Source organism: Pipistrellus hanaki, assembly GCF_964339955.1.
Source record: "Pipistrellus hanaki genome assembly, chromosome: 11".
In the NCBI taxonomy this organism is placed as follows: Eukaryota; Metazoa; Chordata; class Mammalia; order Chiroptera; family Vespertilionidae; genus Pipistrellus; species Pipistrellus hanaki.
Window position 1 is genome coordinate 66,204,482 of NC_140513.1, and position 19,558 is coordinate 66,224,039.

At 41.2% G+C, this 19,558-nt stretch overlaps 1 protein-coding gene across 4 annotated transcripts in view; it reads left to right on the top strand.

Annotated features, from left to right (window-relative positions):
* The window catches only part of FANCC (FA complementation group C), a gene marked incomplete at its 3' end in the record, with an annotated part of 222,335 nt that overhangs the window by 49,997 nt on the left and 152,780 nt on the right, over positions 1-19,558 (top strand). For 3 of the 4 annotated variants that reach the window (XR_014796326.1, XR_014796328.1, XM_084898963.1), the window contains exon 3: positions 18,886-19,124. Coding sequence is in view for 1 of the 4 variants with exons in the window: in XM_084898963.1 (XP_084755089.1) it covers positions 18,960-19,124 (165 nt within the window). The remainder of the gene's footprint in view (positions 1-18,885; positions 19,125-19,558) is intronic. The other variant, XR_014796327.1, reaches the window with a different exon arrangement.

Below are 19,558 nucleotides of genomic sequence, written 5' to 3' on the forward strand. Positions count from 1 at the left end.
GATTTTCTTTTTTCTTTTTTTGAGATCCCACCCAAATAGATGTGGTTAAGCCTTTTGAGGATTGCCAGACCAAAAATACAATTCTTGAGGCATGACAAGGAACAAGCAGTAGCGCTGTATTGAGACTTAGGCTAGGTGCATATGTTATTGTGGAAGAGTGCCATGAGGCAAAGAATTTCCTGAGGCGCCCACAGGCAGATGGGTTTGTGGAAAGCTGTGATGTAAAATTAAAGGGGTTTGACTCTAAGCTTCCATCTCTGTCTCACCACGGAAGAAGTGCAGCCTTGTCTTCAGCAGGGCCAGAGAGCCACTGCCCAGCACGTCTGCCCCATGTTAAAGCCCAGTCCAGCATCTGGCTAGTTTAGCTTGTGCTCCCAGCTGCAGTCCATTGCTTGTGGGGTCCACATGGCCATGGGCCATCAGGCTGCTTAAGGCCACATGGCTATTGAGAGAGAACATGCCAACACATAGGCGAGAGCAGGTCACTAAGCTAGGGAGAGCAAGAGGGCAAGAGAGGAAGGGCAACAAGAAAAAGGGAACCCTTTGGGGATTTTAACTTTCCAAGATTCTTTTAGGGTCCACCCATTAGCCAGTCTATTGTTCCCCAGACTAGACTAATAGGAAAGCACCTTCCTTTTGTCACCTGACTTCACTGTGTATGTGACCATCTCTTCCTTTGTTCCATCTAATCCCCCAAGGTCTGCAGGGAATGGACCAGTGGTTCCTTGGGGAGCTTGAAGCTGTAGCATCCTGGTGAAGTTGCCCAGATGACCACACTTCTCAAGTCTGGCCTCTCATTTGCTTTCTTCCCTTTATTAATATGAACAACTAGCTAATTATGATGATAACACATGCATACAAAATCAAGCTGTTTCTTGAGATTACCTTGCCCCTAAATGATTGGTCTTGAAGACGAGGTAGGAGAGGGTAAGAGAAAGACCAGGCTCCCTGTGACAGGAAGAGCAGCATCTGTTAAAGAAAAGTTGGCCCAAGAAATTAATGCCACAGTCATGGGGTACTGTTAGGATATCTACAGTCTAAGTCGAGATGAAAACTTCTTCAAGAACAAACAAACCCAATAACAAAAAAACTTCATAGATGTAACAGGAGATCTTCCTTATGAAATCCTTAATTGACATTGGTAATGAATATTATCTTGGGGATAGAGTTAGAGGGAGACCCAATAAAAGTTTTGTATTTAATTTCCTGGTGGTTGAGGAGTTCACATACTAGACTTGGAAGCAGATAATACCTCATAGTACAACCAACAGGAATTATCTTCTCTGTCTGGAGAAAACAAGCTTCTGGCTTTCTGAATTTATGAAATTGTAATTCAGGGAACTGATTAATTTTATAATATAGGCTGTGAAGGCTGCGGCTGCTGCCAGATGTAATTGAGATCCATTCTTGCCTTTCTCACTCTGCTCCTGCTCTTTCTGATCCTATGCTCAGAACATTAGGGCTAGGTGCTAGGAGACTTGGATTCTGTTCTGGTTGGAATTCTAACCACGTGGTTGGTTTAAGGAAGGTATTTCATCCCTCTGCACCCTCTGCCTACCCTATGAAGTGAAAGAGTTGGTTTGGATCATTGGCTTCCAACCCGTAACTCCTGCACTCTTTAAAGGTAATATTAACAGGTTCCAGGGGTTAGGACATGGACATGTATTGCGGAGGGGTTGGGGGCGGGGGGAGGGGGGAGGGCATCATTAAACTAGTATTAATGAGATGGCACATTGAACCATTTTAAAAATCTTTTTCTTCCATATGATATTCTTGATAAGATATTAATGAAGAAGGTCAAGAAATCAAGCTACTAATCATGCATTTGCTATAGATGAAATAAATATGACTATTTTTTACTTAATGACTTTAATTCATTCCTATAAACCATGTCACTAAGTGAAAAGTTAGTAAAGAAAATAATTATTTCTGGTAACTTTATTGGGAAAAGTTATTCTATGTTTCATCCCAACCCAAGATATCCAAGTATTTACCACAAATAGAAAAATTTATCACTGAGCAATGAAAACATTTTTATGTCGTAAGCAATAATTTGAAAATTAATAAATACAGTTTGTCCATAAATATAATAAAATGGTACTTTGTTGCTCAATAAAGGAGAAAGAGAAGGCTCGACCGGACGTGGGGATTGATGGAGTCATTCTTTGGAAAATGGTGGAGAGCATGCATTTGTATCAGAAGTGCTTAATGGTCATTTTTTTTTACCCCTTTGGGCTTTGACAGTGAAAAAACTCCTAATGTGGAAACTTTTGTCATTTCTGTAGAAAAGGAATCTTTGGGTTTCCTCCCAGCAAAAAGCAAGGTGTAAATTTGCTTCCCTTCTTGTAGCCTGCAATTTCTATACCTTCTTCAAAGATGCTGCATTAGTTTCCTGAAGCTGCTATAAAAAATTATTACATATTTAGTGCTTTAAACCTTTTGGACTTCACGGACCACCGGTTGGCGACCGCTGGTTTAAACAACAGAGGTTTATTCTCTTCAGTTCTGGAGCAGGAAGTCTAAAACCTGGCAAGGCTGAGTCACCTCTGGGGACTGCAGGGGAGAACCTGGTTCTTTCCTCTTCAGCTTCTGGTGGCTGCCAGCATAGCATTCCTGGGCTCGTGGCCACATCTCTTGTGGCCTGCTTTCACATTGCCTCCTCCGGTGTGTGGCTGTCTCCACGTCCTGCTCCCTCTGTCATGAGGATACATATGATAGCACTTATGGCCTGCCCGGACAATCCAGGGTAATGCCTCTTCTCAGGATCCTAACTTAATCACACCTTTTGCATACAAGGTGAATATGAATTTACTCTTAAGCTAATAATAATCTCAGGTTCTGGGGATTAGGACATGACATATATTTGGGGGGCCACCATTTAGCCTACTAACAGATGAGATGGGATATTTGAACTATTTATAAAGTCTTTTTGTTCCATATGATATTCTTGACAAGAAACTGCTGTGTTGAGTAAATTAGTGAGTCTGTTCTTTATCTGAAACCATAATATTGAAATATTACGTGATTTACTTAGTGTGCCATGTGGTGAAAAGGTCATTTAATGAGAGGGAAAAATGAGTCATTGTTCAAAAAGTGGTATATCTTTTTAAGAGCTCTTATGGCAAGAAGTCATTACCTGGCCTCTGTGTTTGCCTTCTACACTCCACGCTGAGGCTGGCTTCCTGCAGCAGGTGGAGCTCTTGTTTCTTCCTCCACACCTGGTCCCGGGGGCTTTCCGGCAGCTCCGGTGTGAGCGGTAGAGTGCTGTAGCATGGGGAGGGCCCAATGATTTTTTTTTTAATCCTCATTTGAGAATATCTTTTTATTGGTTTTGAGAGACAGAGGAAAGAGTGAGGTGGAGGGCGGGAGTGAGGAAGAGAGAGAGAGAGAGAGAGAGAGAGAGAGAGAGAGAGAGAGAGAGAGAGAGAGAGAGAGAGAGAGATCATTGAGAGAAACACTGTACGCACCCTGACCAGGGATCAAACCCGCAACTTAAGTATGTGCCCTGACCGGGAATCTAACATACAGTCCCTTTGTGTATGGGAGAATACTCCAACCAACCACGCCACCTGGCCAGGGCAAGCTCAGGAATTTCTTACTGTAGGGCACTGTCCTGTGCATTGTAGGGTGTTCAGCAGCATCCCTGGCCTCTGCCACTGGATACCAGTAGCACAGTGCCCCCATCATACAACCAAAAATGTTGAATATTGTCAGAGGGCCCTAGAGGGACCATTTTCGTCTCACCAAAATCTGGTGGCTAGGAAATTTTGGTTTTATAAGAAAGAGGAAGGTAGGAAACGGTTAGTAGATTAACTGCAAATGTCCACTTCATCTGAAGCTCTAATGGACCAAAATTGGGTCAAATTTAGCAGACTTACTAAATTTTTGCTAGGCCCCTGTTAGTATAATCTAACATTAAAAGAAAGTCTTTTATATTGGACAACTAAAACTCAATATTATTATACCTTTAAACATTGTATGGACCTATCAATCCCAGGGTGGGCTCTCTTCTTCTTTAGTCAATTAGTCAGTTGCTCTTTAACTTAGAATTTGTCTCTGTATAACCTCATTGTTTTTCAACAAGTCTCTCCCCTGAGGTTTTCACATTCAGTGGGACTCCTCTGCCCTGTGACAGTGCCCTGCTTCCCCTTAGCACGGGCATTAGCACACAGAGTTCTGCAGACTGCCCATTTTGCTAGCTGTTTAGGTACTAGAGAATTGTGATTGAAATTTTTCTAAAGTATCATTTTTCTTTTCCTATGAAGTAATTGAAATAGAATACCAACACATATATTGTTTTGAAGTTTTCATGATTTTCAGGTTAACAAAATTTGTATTTTTACAGGCATCAGATGACTGATACTTTGAGAATACATGTTATTCCCTGAATGTGCTGTGTAGAGAATCTCTTCTCTATTTTCATGCGAGTGCCCTGGCTGTAATGGAAACCCTGACTAATACTAGATGAGAAGTGTGCAGCATGATGGGAGTAAATATGAACTGCTGCTTTTTCATCGCTATTCAGGCAGAGGAGAGGTTACACATGCAGTGGCTCATAAATACAGTGCCCCCACCAGACCAATCCTATCTAATCACTCTGCTACACCCACAAGCCATGCCCACCAGCTAATCAGGAGTGAGTATGCAAATTAACCCAACCAAGATGGTTGCAGCCATGGAGAGAGCAGGAGGGAAGCTTGGGTTTCTCTGGTGATGGAGGAAGCCAAGCTTTCCGCATACCCTGTCCAATCCAGGCCTCTGCTTAAGGCTACAAGGTTTCAATTATAGAAGATAAATAAATCCCAACAGAAATGGCTGCTGCCACAGAGTGAGCAGAAGGCTTGGCTCCATTCCAGGATACAAAGTTTCAATTGTAGAAGATAAATAAATCCCAGATACCAGGGTCCCTGCTTGGGTTGCCGGGGGTGTGTGGCCGGCCTGCAAACCACCACAGGCTCCTCACCCAGGTCGCTCCCCACCCCAAGAGAACCCCCACCCTGATCTGGGACACTCTTCAGGGCAAACCAGCTAGCCCCCACCCATGCACCAGGCCTCTATCCTATCTAATAAAAGAGTAATATGCAGATTGACCATCATTCCAACACACAAAATGGCTTCCCCTATGTGATCAAAGATCCTGCCTCCATGTGGACACAAGATGGCCACAACAAGATGGCCAGCAGGTGAGGGCAGTTGGGAGAGACCAAGCCTAGCAGAGGAGGGCAGTTGTGGGCGATCAAGCCTGTAGGGGAGGGCAGTTGGGAGAGACCAGGCCAGCAGGGGAGGGAAGTTGGCGGCACACAGGCTGGCAGGGGAGCAGTTAGACATCAATCAGGCTGGCAGGGGAGTGTGATCAGGCTGGGAGGCAGAAGCAGCTAGGTGATCAGGAAGGCAGGCAGGTGAGCAGTTGGGAGCCAGCAGTCCCGGTGGGATTGAGCCTAAACAGGCAGTCGGACATCCCTCGAGGGGTCCCAGATTGGAGAGGGTGCAGGCAGGGCTAAGGGACTCCTGTGCATGAATTTCGTGCACCGGGCCTCTAGTAAGAAATAAGAAAGCTAATTGACACACAGGCTAGACTTCATGTGGATTATTCAGGTGAGTCTGTCAGAATTTTTGTAGTTGGCAATACCTAGAAAGCCCTGAAGGGGGCTCCAGAAAGAACCCTATCTTGGCCATGGCTTTAGTTGTATTCTGTGTGTATATAGCACCACAGAAACAATCAGCTCTACCTTGCTGTTGCTGATGATACCCCATAAATGGTTTTCCCCAGGCTATTTTCTTCTTTATTCTGTTTTGCTAGTGGTTCGTTTCTCTGTATTTATTTTAAACTCCTTAAGGGGAGGGGAGCTATTGTATTCATCTTGAAATGAGTTTGTAAAAACACTATTCCCCAATCTTTATAAGCTATTGTAGGGCTCAAACTTTACAATTACACATATCCTTCAGACCCTCCTTTGGACTAATGCAGCTCTCCCCTCAGGTTTCCTCTGCCCCGTGGAAACAGGGCGGGCAGCCTCTGGATGTAGCAGTGTTCCCTCAGATAGCTGCATGGCAAGCAAAGGGGACATTATTAAAGCAAAAATGGGGGTCTTGGCAAAGGCCCCAGTTTTCAAAGAGAGGGAGAGCCAGTTAGGTTGAAAGGTTATGAAGGCTATCCCTCCACAGTCATTTTTCTGAAGCGAGGTAAACATTTGGGTAGAAGTGGGTATATAGCCATTTTTTCAATAAATGGACTAAATTGTCCCTTGGAACTTTTACAGTAGGTGGTGCTCTTGTGCCATAACATAACCGTCCTTATAAAGGCTTTGAAACGAGGGCCTATTTCCCTATTGATCCCTTTGGGTGACACAGTTTGGATGGCATCATCTGGGTGTTTTTGGTGAGAGGTTTTTCTCTCTGGAAATGTGGTGAATTCTGGTCTTTAACTTTTCTAGCTTGCCTGAGCACTGTCTGCTTTCCAAGGGGACCTAAATGAGAAGTTTACTAAACTGTTTTTTAAAAATTACAGCTTTATTTGAATAATTATGCTACCAGTTTTCTGATACCATTTTTTTTCTATTAGAAATCATCTGTGATCTTCCAAATTAAGCTTCTTTCCAGATAAGTAAGCTACCATTCTTCTTTTCTTTTCTTTTTTTTTTCTTTTCTTTTCTTTTCTTTTCTTTCTTTCTTTCTTTCTTTCTTTCTTTCTTTCTTTCTTTCTTTCTTTCTTTGTAAGTTTTAAAAAGAAATGTTTTCATTGATTTAGAGAGAGGGAGGGAGGGAGGGAAGGAAAGAAGGAGGGAGGGAGGGAGGGAGGGGGAGAGAGAGAGAGAGAGAGAGAGAGAGAGAGAGACAGACATTAATGAGAGGAAAATGTGGGTCAGTTGCCTCCTGCACACCCCTAAGTTTGGTTGAACCCCTAACTTAGGCATTGCCCTGACCAGGAATTAGACTGGTAACCTCTGTGCATGGATGATGAGCCCAACCAATTGAGCCACACTGGCCAGGGCTCATTCTTGTTTCTTTATGTTTTCTTTCCTTTATCTTCAGACAAGATGCAATAGAATGAAATACATGTGGTAGAAAAATTGTATGTGATGAAGGAATATAGATGAAAAACTAGTCTAACCAGCCGCTATAATAACTGTAGCTGACTGTGAGCCTGTTAGTATCACCTCCTTTCCTCACTCCTTTTACTATAAAAAGAGTTTCTGGGTCTAAAGTTGTTTGATGGCATCCAGTAAAGTTCATATTTGATGCTGCTGGGAGAAGCCTGGTGGGAAAGGAAGAGAAATTTAAGCCCAGAGCTGAGTATCCATTCCAGGGAGGATAAATTATCTTGTTGCCAGAAGTTGCCCAAAACATTTAGGGGTCTGCTGTTTCAGGAGGTTTCTTGGGGTTGTCTCTAATGTGAAGGACAGTTGCTTTACCTTGTATCCACCAGCTGCTAAGGAAGCTGCAAAATGTTATGGAGCCTGCCTGTGAGGATCTGACTGCCGGCTGCTGCTGTCCCCACAGGCAGCCAGTCTCCATGGGCTCAGCCGGCCAGGCTGCTGCACCAGAGCCAGCCTCCCCTGTGCTTTGTGTCCCCCTGACCAGTGCGTGTATAGGTGCTCTCTGGTAGCTTTCGTGATTTTTTAAAAATAATTAATATTTTTAGCTGAAACCGGTTTGGCTCAGTGGATAGAGCGTCGGACTGCGGACTGAAAGGTCCCAGGTTAGATTCTGGTCAAGGGCATGTACCTTGGTTGCGGGCACATCCCCAGTAGTGGGTGTGCAAGAGGCAGCTGATCGATGATTCTCTCTCATCGATGTTTCTGACTCTCCCTCTCTCTTCCTCTCTGTAAAAAATCAATAAAATATTAAAATAATAATAATAATAATAATAATGAATATTTTTAGTTTGTGTGGCTTAATTAAAAATTGATTTATTTAATTACCTGCTTACTTGTTTGTTTAAATGATCTTTCTCAGTATTTAGAATGTACTTTAAATCTAAAACTCATGTATTTCTTGAACATTCTTAGTTTATCTCTTTAAATATTCTTAGTTTTATCTTTTTAAAATACTGCTTCTTTTCTTTTCCATCCTCTTCTCTTTCTTTTGCTCTGATGCCTTCCAGATGTTTGTAGAGCTGTCCTTCATGTTTCTTAAGTACTCTTTATATTTTTCTTCTTTTTCTTTTGAGTTGTAATCCGAGTGAATTCCTTCATGTTAGCTTCAAATGAGCTGGTTCTTACTTCAGTTCTGTACAGTCTAAAGTATCTTGGGTACTGTGTTTTTTATTGCAATGACTATTCTTCATTTATATAATTTTCAATGGATTATTTTTTAAATATCTCTTCTTGTTTTAATTTTGCTTTTTTGGTTTATAATTTCTTATTTCTTTAAAATTATATAGGTATACTTATTTTGCTGGACTGATTTATACTATTAATTTCATCTGAAGTAAGTGATCTGATGGCTGGTTTTTTTAGTATTGGCATTAGATTTCTTTATATACCTTAGAACTTTGCTTTGAATAAGTTTTTTTTTTAAATTATTTTCATTTATATTTTATTTCCCACCACTCTTTCTCCCTATGTGCTCACTTTTCTTGGTCTAGCAATATTATAGTTGTCTCTCTGGCTTACATGGAGCCCTAGTCCAGAACCGAAGTGGTGATTCAGGCTCCCTCATTGAATTCCTAGTCGCTGGATGGCCTGTGTCCTCACCTGCTCCATAAGAAACCGGGCCGGGGAGTCCTCCTTCACTGACCACCTTGGACCCTGCCTTCAAGCAGTGCTGTACTCTCCTTTGTGGGTTATGTGTAACCTCAAAACCCTGGAGGACTCAGACTTCCAGTTTTGGTGCCTATTTTTGGATCCGTAACTTAGGAGGCTCCAGGCTTTAACTCCGAGGACTTACCTCTTTGTTTCTGCACCATATGTTTCATAGAGATGTTTATATTACTTTTGAGTTTGCCTACATGCTTTTAGTTTTCTTGTGTTTCTTTTAATTGCCGTGTGTTTGGAGTAGAGAGAATCCGTCAAGTGTGATTTTCTTTGCCACCTTAACTGAAAGTCATGTGGGCTGAGGTTTTAAAGGAAATAAAGTGAGATATTTGGTTTTACATAGTACTAAAAGCTAACCACAAAAATGCTTTTCTGTGTGAGTTCAGTGACCCATAACGTACAGTTATTTAAACTCCTTCTTCAGAGGCTGGCAGCCCCAAAAAGATGGGATTTATTATGGATTAAGCAGGTGAAATTTATTACGGATTAAGCAGGTGGGATTTATTAGGATGCGATGGTTCTCTACAAGGATTTTACCTTTTATTTTTCACGTTGGTGGTAACTTTAAAAATTCAGTTTTTTCCAAATACTTAAATTTTAACCAAATAATGTCTCAAGATGTCAGTGTCTGAAGTTGTGTTTGTATTGGTGCCAAGTGGCACTGCTTTTAGATATTGAAAAATGAACAGAGGTAAAAATGTAAATAATGTGTTTGAGCTGAATGAGAGGTTGCTGTTTCACAAATTGACCCATCCCCAGCAAACGCAACAGAAGCTGCCAACAGCAGTCAGTACCAAGCTCACCTGACTAGTCCGAGTGAGGCTCAGTAACCTACATTATTGATCACATTGAAATCACTTTGTCAATTGAAATTTTATTGCTTTTGTAGAGTTGTTGGCATTTGTGCATTTAAAAATATCTATAGTTGTGTAAGTTATAAATACAATACATATTTTGCTAGTTTTATGTTTTTTAGTATTTAATTGAATAATGATTTTAGATGATTCTAAGAGCTCATCTTATTTTTTTCCTCATCACCATTTATCCCTGCTCTGCCTCTTTCACCCCCTCTCCCTGCCCATATCACCACACTATTGTTCATGTCCGTGAGTTCTCTCTCTTTTTTTTCTTTTGCTCAGTCCCTCCCCCACCCCACCACCAGAGCTGTCTGCCTGCTCTTCAAGAGTCTTTTTCGTCAAGTTTGAGAAACATGAATCAAAGGTAACTTAACTCTTCCTATGAAGTGTAGTAGCATTCTGGGCTTGGTTTTGATGTTTTTGCCTGGTTCACCGCTGCTCATACTTCATGATTTGGCTTAGCCCAGGCATCTTTCTGTCTGCAGGTGTCTGACACTCCATAATGTCCCTTCTTAATGCTCCCTGCAGCTTTCCATGGCTCCTTCTCTCCTAGCCCTTCCCACAAAGGATTATGTTTTATCTGTTTATAGACCCCTATTTGCTCATTAGCCACAGGTTGTGCTAGAGCAAGAAACGCTGCCATCTTTTTATTTGCAATGTTTTTCAGAGTTCTTGTCAAAAAGTAAATTCCCAGTAAATGAGTGGGATTTTTGTTTGTTTTTGTTTATTTAGTAATACATTGCCAGTGGAACAAACCAATGGTGGAAAGAGGCAAAAATAACTTGGAACCGAGTCACCAGTGACAGATGCAAGGACAAGATTTCTAGTATTTTAATATCTGATGTGTCCCTCAGCCCATTTTTCTAATTGGTCTCACCAAAAGTTCAGTCTTACTGTCCTGTAAGTGAATTGAGGACAAGAATGCAAGGAAAGGTATAGCCACTATTCTAATGGAATGCATGCGAGAGACTGGTGTTTCCCAAGTCCCAGTGAGAGCTCTGAGGTCCAGAGGGAGGACAGGGGTGGGGTTTCCAGCTTAGCAGCCTGAAGGCAGCACTCTCCTGAAGGGATCCACTTGGAAACCAGGTCCAGTGAGTAGCTTTCCTGCATGGGTGTGGGGACATGGGTGGAGAGGGAGCTCAGGAAACCACCAGACAGATTAAATATCCTTAATTCTTTGCAAAGCCATCTGAAGTGTGTGTATGCTCTACACCTCTGGGTTGCGGTTGCCTCTGCTGATTCCTCAGACCCAGATTTTGTTTATGATTGAGCTTTGTTTGAAATTATTTTAAATTTCAGGTCTGTGTTTTTGATTAGGGTATCTCAGAGGCGAAACACTGCTGACTCAACAGAGAAAAAGCCAGCTCCTCCTAGTGGAAATTTTCTTAAAATTTCATTGTTTTAAGGGGAAAATATAATTTGTTTCTTTCACAAGCACTTTATGGAATTGAGAATATTTTATTGTACCTTTTTTTAAAAAGCCACAAACACAGGGACAGATTGACCAATCTTAAAATAATGAAGCAAAGAAACAGTACTTTAAAGTAATTTAAACATACTGGCATCAGGCTTTCAGTAAGGAAGAGGAAGAATGTTGTTAAGCTTCAGGGTAGTTGAATGTAAGCTCCTTAATTTTATATTTGATTATATTTCCAGAAGTTTTACATATTTTCTGACAAGCCATTGTGCCCCTAACTGATGATATTAATTGAAGGCTAGGTATTTGGTTTGTCTTTTTTTCTTCTTCCATAAACAACATGTTTTATAGCATTCTGTTCACAAATCTCTGTTTGGTGCTTATTTCATGGAGAAGCTACTTCAGTTGATTCATGCTCAGGGGAAATGGAAAAAAAGTAGCGCTCTTTATCAGATCGCCACTTGGAGCAGGTTGTGGTCTGTATTTGGTATGTATAGACTTACCTTTCCTACCTCTAGCTTTTAGATAGTGCAGATCAAAGGAAAGCGATTTTGAACTCTCTTGGCTCCCTTGACAAGTACTGTACGCAGCCGTTGTTGATGCCGTGAGGTTCATAATGAAATTTGTTTGAAATGTTGACAATCTCGGAACTACATGGTGTCTAGCAACACAAAGTTGGTCAGAACTTTATTTTATCTACTGAATCCACTAAGATTTATGTACTTATTTATTTATTCACAGATTTATCCAACAAATATTTATTGAGTTCCTACTGGACCAGGTTGTATGCATAGCAGTGGTTTTCAGAATGTGTTCAGCAAATTAGGTTCTGAGATATGCCAGCTAGACCATGTTTGACTACAAGTAACAGAAAACCCAGTGAAAGGGGGGGGTAAGCCCAAAGGAAAATTCCAAGGGTGGCTGCTTCATTGCCTCTGCTATGCTGGTTGAGAGGACCCAGGTCCATATTTCTGCTTTGCTACTTGCAGCAGGTTGATCAGTCCAGGAAGGCTTACTTACTCCTGGGTCTCAAGGTGTCGACTTCTGTTCTAAGTGTCACATGAAAACTACAGTGTCTAGTATGGAAAAGCATGTATTTATTTAAGATTGAGTCTCTCTCAGAAACCCTCCAGCTAAAGCTAGTTCTCATTTCCCAGGGTTGCATAATAGTGCCTGTCCCTATAGTCGGTAGGAGGGCAAATGGGAATACCAAGGCTGGTCTACAATAGCCATTCTCAAAATGTGCGTGAGGCCCCTTTCAGGAGGGCCACAGAGCAACACTCTCCTAATACATAAAAAGCCAGGGGCCATCAACCCAAAAAACTGGACAGGCTGCTGGGACAACCAGGCCAGGAGGGGGGTTAGTGAGAAACAACTAAGCGACTGAACAGCAAGCTGTGTGGGGCGACCAGGCCAGCAAGGGGTTAGTGAGGGACAAGCAAATGACTGAACAGCAGGCTGCGTGGGGCAACCAGGCAGGCAGGTGGGGCAGTTGGGGATGACCAGGCCGGCAGGAGGGGGCAATTAGGGTCAATCAGGCTGGTGGGGGGAGCAGTTGGGGTGACCAGGTCGGCAGAGGGGGGACAGTTGGGGGTGATCAGGCAGGCAGGTAGGTAAGCAGTTAGAAGCCAGCAGTCCTGGATTGTGAGAGGGATGTCCAACTGGGATCAGGCCTAAACCGGCATTCGGATATCTCCTGAGGGGTCCCAGAATAGAGAGGTGACAGGCTGGGCTAAGGCAACCCTACCTTCTGTGCATACATTTCATGCACCAGGCCTCTAGTCATAATATTGTAATAAAAGGCCAAGCAGAGTCACGACCAAAACGACCAAATGACCAGTCACCATGAGGTGCATGGAGCACCTCTAGGGCTCTCCCTCACAACCCACAGGTTTTGATTGCAGCAAGGCTGGCAGTTAGGCACAGCGTGGCGGGCGGGTGGGCAGGGCTGCATGTTGAGTGTAGTGGGCCTCTAGTTTTTATAATAATCCTAAAGATATTATTTGCGTTTCCTACTCTCATTCTCTCACAAGTGTACAGTGAAGGTGAAAAAAGGCTGCATGATGTATGATGATGTCATCGGTCTGGCAGCTAATGGAATATGTGTGTGTGGGGGGTGTTTTTTTATAGACATTCTGCCTCAGGCTTATTTGTACAAATAGCACAGGAGTACACCATCTCCATGCAGAGAGCAGCCCAGGGGTCACATTCGTCCTTTCCTCCTTAGATCCGCAGACAGAGCCTCCACTTTGGAGCCTTCAGAGGGCCTGAGCACCACTGGGAGCGGGCGCTGGCGCTGCAGCTGCAGCCACCTCAGTCTTGGTTTGAATCTTGGCCTTTGGCTAGCAGAACCTGAGAGCACGTTTCTCAAGCTTGCAGCTTCCACCCTTTGGGGCCTTTAGCTTGACCTCCTTGGGCTTAGGAGGCCTTGATAGACTCGGCACATGCATTTATGGCCTTGGCATTGGCCTGCATCTTCTTCAGGCCCCTCTTGTGTTTCTTGGCAAAGCACATGTTCCTCAGGAACTTGGGGTCCTCCCCTTAAGAGATTCATATCTTTGTGATTGGGGTTTCTTAATGCCATTTCTGTGCCATTTTCAGGACTGGTTGTACATGGTGTGGTCTTGAACTTGGCCATGTCTGCACTGAAGCCTGTACTCCCTCAGCGCCCAGGATCAGAAGTGTTTATGTATACTCTTAGATTTAAAATTTTTCTCATTTTAAATTCTAATGTGGTAAATATTGGTAAACATAACTCACATAAACAAAAGCTCTCAGTAATGCCCTCAGTACTGTTTAAGGGATCCTGAAAACCCCACTGGTCTACACTAATCAGGATTCACCGGTGGCATTGGGGAAGAGCCCCCAACACGTGTGGCCATGCGAATCCTGGATAAAGCGTTTTTGCTAACAAAGAGCAGCAGAGGTGTTAGGGCTGTTGGGTGGGCAACCATCACTGTGTGCAGGACTGTTCTAAGCAGGGGCCTCGGAGGGGTCTTGGTAGAGACGCAGGTTATGCTCCAGGCCCTGGAGCAACTTCAGGTCTGTTTTTGTTTTTTTGTTTATTATTATTATTATTATTATTATCATTATTATTATTATTTATTTTTTTTTTTTTGTGTGTGTGTGTGTGTTTTAAATTCTGGTTAAATGTACAATACATACCATAAAATTTACCATTTTAGCCATTTTTCTAAAAAAAATATTTTATTGATTTTTTTACAGAGAGGAAGGGAGAGGGATAGAAAGTTAGAAACATTGATGAGAGAGAAACATCGATCAGCTGCCTCCTGCACACCTTCCACTGGGGATGTGCCCACAGCCAATGTGCCCACAACCAAAGTATGTGCCCTTGGCTGGAATCGAACCTGGGACCTTTCAGTCTGCAGGCTGACGATCTGTCCACTGAACCAAACCGTTTTCAGTCATTTTAGCCATTTTTAAGTGTAAAATTTAATGGCATTAATTACATTCACACTGTTGTGGTCAGCTGGGGAGAGGAACATGGGAGCTGGGAGGGTTGCTGGATCTGCATTTGCAGGACCTAAGAGACTCTGGTAAGGAGCTAGGATTTTTAATTTTACAAGGAGTTAGGGTTTCTTTGCAAGGAAGTTATTGGGAGGGAGTGGGAGAATTTAAGCAGGAATGTTCTGGGTCAGGTATGCATTTGGGAACGTTGTTTATGTCAGTTGTGTTAATGGAGTTGTTTTTGTCATTGAGGGTAAATTTGAGAGGGGAGGTGAAGACTGGGATGGGGATGGGATGGGATGGAGGCAGTAGAAGTGAAAAGTGGATGAGATCGAATCAAATCACACATACAGGTGTACTTAGGAGATATTGTGGATTTGGTTCCAGATCACCGCAATAAAGTGAATATCGCAATAAAGCGGGTTACCAATTTTTTGGTTTCTCATTGTATATGAAAGTTATGTTTACACTACATTGTGGTCTTTTAAGTTTGCAATTAAAAATACTTTATTGCTAAAAAAAAAAAAAAATGCTAACCACTATCTGAGCCTTTAGTGAATCATAATCTTTTGGCTTGTGGAAAAAGATTATGATTCACCGTGGAAGTTTTGCCTCGATGCCGATGAAAGTGCAATATCTGGAAGCACAACAAAGTGGAGAGCAATAAAATTAAGGAGATAGAATTGACAGGTATTGGCGATGACTGGATGAGGAGGACAAAAAGAGAAGGGGAAGAATAATTTTTTGCTATTATATGGCATTTGACATTATGCATATATTCCCTCTATTCTTAAAGCTTTTTTTCTCCCCATTTAAACATGAACCTTCTTTAAAATTAAAATTTTGGTACCACTTTAAAACTTTAAATATCCTGGTCTAGATATTTTTTGTGCAGCAACAAAATATACAAATCTTTTTTTCTTTTTAAATCTTCACCTGAGGATATGTTTTTATTGAATTTAGAGAGACAGAAGAGAGGGAGGAAGGAAAAGAGAGACAGAGAGAGAGAGAGAGAAAGAAACCTTTTGGTGTATAGGAGCAAGTTCCAACCAATTGAGGCACACTGGCCAGGGCAGTTGTACAATCTTTGACAGTACATTTTTTTTCTTTTTTAGTAATAAGAACCTCTTTGTTGATGTTTTAGACACTTAATTGGCAACATTTTATCTGTTATTCCTTGCTGATGAGGATTTAAGCTCATCACTTGTAGAGTAGTCATTTGAAATTAGATGGCTGTGTTATCCCTGCCTAGGAAAGTATGTCTTTAAAGGCTACACCTGTTGAAGCAGCCCTCCCTGCTCTGCCTGGTGTGCTTCCCACGGTGAGGAGGCCGGAGGCTGGGACGTAGTAGAGCACCTGGCGATATTTCCCTGGCTTTGCCTGAGGCACATGCTGGCTGCTTGACTTCGTTGTCTGTTTAATATGCACTTCAGGTACAGTAAGTCAAGGTTATGAGGTTTTATTTTCTGTCACTTAGGACTAGTACACCCCCTTCAATAATTGGAGTTCATAACATTTTATTAAAATATGATTTTTTGTCTTGTCAATGAGATCAAGCATATACAGCAGCCATACAGGTTGTTCAAATCAATACATGTGAAATAAATTCTTTTACTTTTTTCTAAGAAAGAGATACTGGGAAGAAAATTCATTAGACAGTAATGCATAGAGATTTTTTTACACCTATGAGAAGCCAGAAATGCACATAAAGCATAAGAACTTCAAAAACATTTCTTAAATTCCTATAGATGTTTTTGATTTCCCACTACATTAAAATACACAAAGGAATTTCATATTCTGAATATTTAAAAATAGCTCAATCTTAAAAAAAAAATACAAAGTATTATCAGCTGTGCTTTTTGTACATAATTAGCATATGCCTGTGGAGGTATGATGACTTTTAGTGTAATGATATTACTCATGATAAAAAGTTCAGATGGTAATAATTGGAGCTACAGCTGGGTGACACATTTAAAAATAATTCAAAATGACTTCATAGAAAGCATGCTATTTTAGTCCCTAGTAATCCCCTTTTTACTCATCAGTGAATTTGAAGTCACCAATAAAATACCCTTTTTTAACTGTTTCATTTTCCATTTTTATACACCAATAATGAACTATAAGAAAAAGTAAGAAAACAATCCCATTTACTATTACAACAACAATAAAATAAGGTACCTAGGAGTAAATTTAACCAAGGAGATAAAAGACTTGTACTTAGAAAACTATAGGACATTGAAAAAATAAATTGAGGAAAATACAAATAAGTGGATGGATGCATATACCTTGTTCCATGGATTGGAAGAATTAACATCATTAAATTAAAATGTCCATACTACCCAAAGAATCAATAGATTCAATAGAATTCATATTAAAATATTAGTGGCATATTTCATAGATTTAGAGAAAATATTCCAAAATTTTATATGGAACAAAAAAAGACCTGAAATAGCTGCAGCAATTTTGAGAAAGAAGAAGAAATTTGGAGGCATCACAATACCATATATCAAATTGTACTACAAAGCCATTGTAATAAAAACAGCCTGGTACTGACAGAAAAAAATAAGGCATATAGATCAATGGAACAGAACAGAGAGCCTAGAAATCACCCCACGCCTTTATGACCAATTAATAATTCACAAGAGCATACAATGGAATAAAGACAGTCTCTTTAATAAATGGTGTTGGGAAAATTAGACAGGCACATGCAAAAAAATGAAACTAGGCCATCAACTTATACCACATATAAGAATAAACTCAAAATGGATACAGGACTTAAATATGAGTCATGAAACCGTAAAAATCCTGGAGGAAGACATAGGCAATAAAATCTCACATCTCTCATAATATTGTTGCCAATATATCTCCTAGCGCAAGGGAAACAGGAAAAAAACAAATGGGACTACATCCAACTAAAAAGCTTCTGCACAGCAAAATAAATTATCAACAAAATGAGAACCAACTGCATGAGAGAATATATTTGCCAATAATCTATATCTCTATCTATATCTATAACTATATATCTATCTATCTATATCTATCTCTATATCTATATGCCTAAGCGACTGTTATGACCGAATGACCGGTCGACCGGTTGCTATGATGCTCACTGACCACCAGGGGGCAGATGCTCACACAGCCAACCTCCCGAGACCCCTTCCCCCAGCCAGCCAACCTCTTGCAGTCCCTCCGCCCTGCAGGTCCCTCAATCCAGCCAGCCGGCCACCCTCTTGTAGTTCCTCCCCCCAGCCAGCCCCTCCTTCTAGTTGGCCACTCCGATTGCCCCATTTCTCTCGTTCTTTCCCTGGGCTGGCAGGCCCTGATTGGGACTGGGCTAGATGGCCCTAATTGCTGGCCAGGCCTAGGGACCCCATCTGTGCACGAATTTGTGCACTGGCCCTCTAGTATATGATAAGGGGCCAATTTCCAAAAAATATATGGAACTTATATAGCTCAACACTAAGAAAACATACAATCCAATAAAAACATGGACAAAGGACCTGAATAGACACTTCTCCAAAGAGGACATACAGATAGCCAATAGACATGAAAAAAGGCTGATGGTCACTAATCATCTGAGAGATGCAAATTAAAACTTCAGTGAGATCTGACTTCACACCTGCCATTATGGCTACCATCAATAAATCAACAAACAACAGGTGCTGGAGAGGATATGGAGACAAGGGAACCTTAGTGCAATATGGTGTGAGAGTGAATTGGTGCAGCCATTACGGAAAACATTATGGAGGTTCTTCAAAAAATAAAAAAAGGAACTGTCTTTTGACACAGCAATTCCACTTCTGGGGCTATATCCTAAGAATCCCAAAACACCAATTCAAAATACATGGACCCCTATATTCATAGCAGCATTATTTATGATAGCTATTATAAGATCTGGAAACAATATTAGTTATATTGTCACAAGTGCCCATCAGTAGATGAGTGGATAGAAAAGCGTTGGGATATTTACACAATAGGATATAACTGGGCTATAAAAAGAAAGGAGTTCTTACCTTTTATGACAGCATGGATGGACCTGGAGATTGTTATGCTGAGTGAAATAAGCCAGTGAGAGAAAGACAAACACCGTATGATCTCACATGTGGCATCTAGTGAACAAATTAAACTGATGAACAAAATAGAACCACAGGCATGGGTACATGGAACAGACTGACAGGTGTGAGAGGAGGTGGGTAGGGAGGACTGGATGAAAGAAGGTGAAGGGATTAGCCAAATGTATGCATAGCCACAGACACCAACTATAGTGTGATGAGGGCCGAAGGGAGAGGAGGATGGTCTGGTGGAGGCAGGCAAAGAGGGGGAAAAGTGGAGACATTTATAATAATGTCATCAATAAAAAATATTTCGTTTCCCCCCTTTCTTACAGATTTGAATTGTGCTGTTTCTGTCATTGCTTAACAGGCCACAGTGAAGGTACATCACCTTTGCCCCTTTTTTGATATGGCTCAAGATTCAGTAGGACTTTCTTCTGGTTATCAGTTTTGGATGCGGAAGCTGTCTGTATGGGGCCAGGCCTCCACTTTGGAATCCCAGCAAGACATCTGCCATCACCTACCTCAGTTCCAGGAGTTCCTGAGGCAGATTTATGAAACCTTAAAAGAGATGGTAAGTAGTGACCAAAATTAATGCCAGCAGGGGCTCTTTACCAGATTTCACCAAGCCTTAATTTTATCCAAGGTCAGGAATTTGTAGTATTGACCTACTGTATTGAAGGAGTAGAAAGACGAATTTTACCCCTAGTAATACAGACAGAAAGTGGTTTCCTGTCTGTATTACCCTAATGGTCTCTGACTTAGATATTTTAAGTGGCCTTTTCTGGTAAATATTTAAGATTTTTGAATGTCTTTACAGTTCTCATATAACTTATTGTATTAAGATTTGATATATTTTTATTTTGGTATGATTTACTTTTATTCTAATAGATATATTTGTAAATTAATATATTTTTATATTATCAAAATATTATTTGTTTTATAATTATTATCTCACTTCAAGATGCAAAGCAAAATTGTGATTCAACATAGACCTTTTGTGTTATA